General features: G+C 37.0%; 1 protein-coding gene across 1 annotated transcript in view; it reads left to right on the top strand.

Annotated features, from left to right (window-relative positions):
• The window catches only part of LOC103473990 (transmembrane channel-like protein 2), a 15213-nt gene that overhangs the window by 5228 nt on the left and 7572 nt on the right, over positions 1 to 2413 (top strand). The window contains 5 exon segments of the mRNA XM_074186868.1: positions 969 to 1124; positions 1424 to 1514; positions 1609 to 1690; positions 1765 to 1919; positions 2200 to 2396. Of these exon segments, the coding sequence (XP_074042969.1) occupies positions 969 to 1124; positions 1424 to 1514; positions 1609 to 1690; positions 1765 to 1919; positions 2200 to 2396 (681 nt within the window).

The raw sequence follows: 2413 nt of genomic DNA, 5'->3' as shown, positions 1-2413 counted from the left end.
GGTTTCAAAGGTCTAAAATTTTAAAGAAAAAACTCAGGGATTTTAAGATTAATTTCAGAAATTTCTATAAAAAAAGTTGAAAATTTCTGAGATTCAAAAGTTGAAATTTTTCTTAAAAAAACCAAAAAAAMATTAGTTCCATATTAGTAATTGTCTAGAAAAAAAACGTGGAAATTAAAGGGTTTAAAAAGTTCAATTTGATAAATAAGACTAACATTTTTAGATTAATTTCAGAAATTTTCTACAAAAAAGTAAAATTTCAGAGCTGAGTTGAAAATTTGCTAGAAAAAAATCTGAACTTTTTAGATTAATCTCATAATATTATATAATATATAATATAATAAAAAACTGTGAAAAGTAAAAAATGTACAACTTTAGAAATAAAAAAAAATCCTTGAATAATTTTGACTTTTCAATCCCAAACATTTCCAAGTTATTTTTCTTCAATTTGTTTTCATATTTTTCTACCAAGTTTGCGACCTTTCACACTTAGAAATGTAACCTAACAGGCCGTTGTAAAAAAGAGAAGAAATTAACTTTTTACATCAAACTGTCCAGGTCCTCATGGGTCTTCCTTATGGGTCCATTCCCAGAAAGACGGTACCGAGAGCAGAGCAGGACACGGCTCAGGATTATTCAGTTCTCATGGACTTCAATGTGAGTATAAGAAAAGACATTTATTTCTTCCTTTCTTTATATTTTCCTTCCAAGCAGAAGAACTGCCCTTATCATCGGNGATCACCGATCATACACTTTTTCACTTTTTCATCCTTATGATCGGTGGCCGATCGATCGGCACACCTCTAGTGTGAACATAAATTTATCAATATGACTGTCATATAGCTCCATACAAGTTGTTTTCCTAAAATGTATTTTCTGGTCACTTTTAACAGACTTTGCTTTAAACTGGGAAGCGAACGTTAAATTTCTTACGTTTAAAAACTAACTTGGCTCCATTTCTCCTGCAGTTCGTCGGACTCCAACTCGAACTCAGACGAGGAGGAGGAGTCCATGTCGGAGGGGGAGATGGCACGGCTGATGGAGGAGGTGGAGGAGAAGAAGAAGCTGATTGCCACCATCAGAAACAAGCCTTGGCGGATGAAGCGGAGGCTCGTTCTTTTAAAGTAACGTCACAAAAACTCAGATTCTTCAATGTTTGTGTCAATGTGAACAGCGCCGGACCAAATCAATGCAACTTAAGCAGCTGCTTAGGACCTCCACACCACCAGGGGGCGCCCAAGAGCATCAAGCTAATAGCTAATATATATACATATATATATATATATATATATATAATAAGCTAAAATTTATTACACATTTAAAAATAATGTTTTTGAGGTTTTTGTGTGCAACTGTTATAAACCAACCACTGCATCATCTGCATATTGTTGGAGTTTATTGAGTGTTATATGTTGCTCTGCAGGGAAGCTCAACAATTTGTGGATAAGTTTGAAGGCGCTCTGGGGAAAGGAAAAGGCAGGAAGTGGTACGCCTACAAAGTGATGATGACCAAGGTTAGGATAAAAAAAAAAACAGCTAAATTTTGTCTTATTTTCTTTGATTTAGCTTTCGTTTTCAGACTATGTGCTTTGTCATGTTTTGTTTTAGAAATGGATTAAGTTTCAGAGAGATTTTGAGAATTTCAGAACAGCCTGCATCCCCTGGGAGAGGAAGATTAAAGAGGTGGAAAGTAAGTTTAGTTTAACAGAAAACGAATCGGATTCGGTAAACGCCATATTTAAAAATGTGTTTCTGAATCTTTAGGCCACTTCGGCTCATCAGTCGCTTCTTACTTCATCTTCCTGCGCTGGATGTACGGCATGAATCTCGTCCTGTTTGGTCTCACCTTTGGACTCGTCGTCATTCCTGAGGTGAGTTACTNGTCCAAAGTGGGACTGTTTGTCCCACATTTACGCAAGATTATTTGTTGCTTTATCGGTTGAAACATTCTTACTTCAGTGATTAGTGCACAACAAAAAAGTTAGCTGTGCTAACCCTAAATCAGTAATCAGAAACATTAGTTTAGGTAACTCTAAAGCTCTACATAAATAAGGTATTTAATGGAAGCTAATGCTAAAGCTCTTTATTCAATGATGTGACCAACCCAATTGGATGGAAATCCACCCAATCTGGCAACATTGCCCAAATYTTCTACTCAGAAGATGAGAAGACTTTGACGCTTCCATAAGAGAAAGCTACCATACCCACTGGGCCAACTCCCTGCTGTTCTGAAAACCCTTCTCTACCTTTCAGGGATACTGTAAATACTCKGTCCTGTTCTACGGATATTACGACGACAAGAGAACCATCGGTCCGCTAAAGTTCAGGTTGCCTCTGTCCTACCTTTTGGTGGGAATCGGGAGCTTTGGATACAGCCTGATGCTGGTGATCCGGACGTGAGTCTCCAGAACCT

Source organism: Poecilia reticulata, linkage group LG12 (genome assembly GCF_000633615.1).
Source record: "Poecilia reticulata strain Guanapo linkage group LG12, Guppy_female_1.0+MT, whole genome shotgun sequence".
Lineage (NCBI taxonomy): Eukaryota > Metazoa > Chordata > Actinopteri > Cyprinodontiformes > Poeciliidae > Poecilia > Poecilia reticulata.
This window is presented reverse-complemented; position numbering and strand designations above follow the sequence as displayed.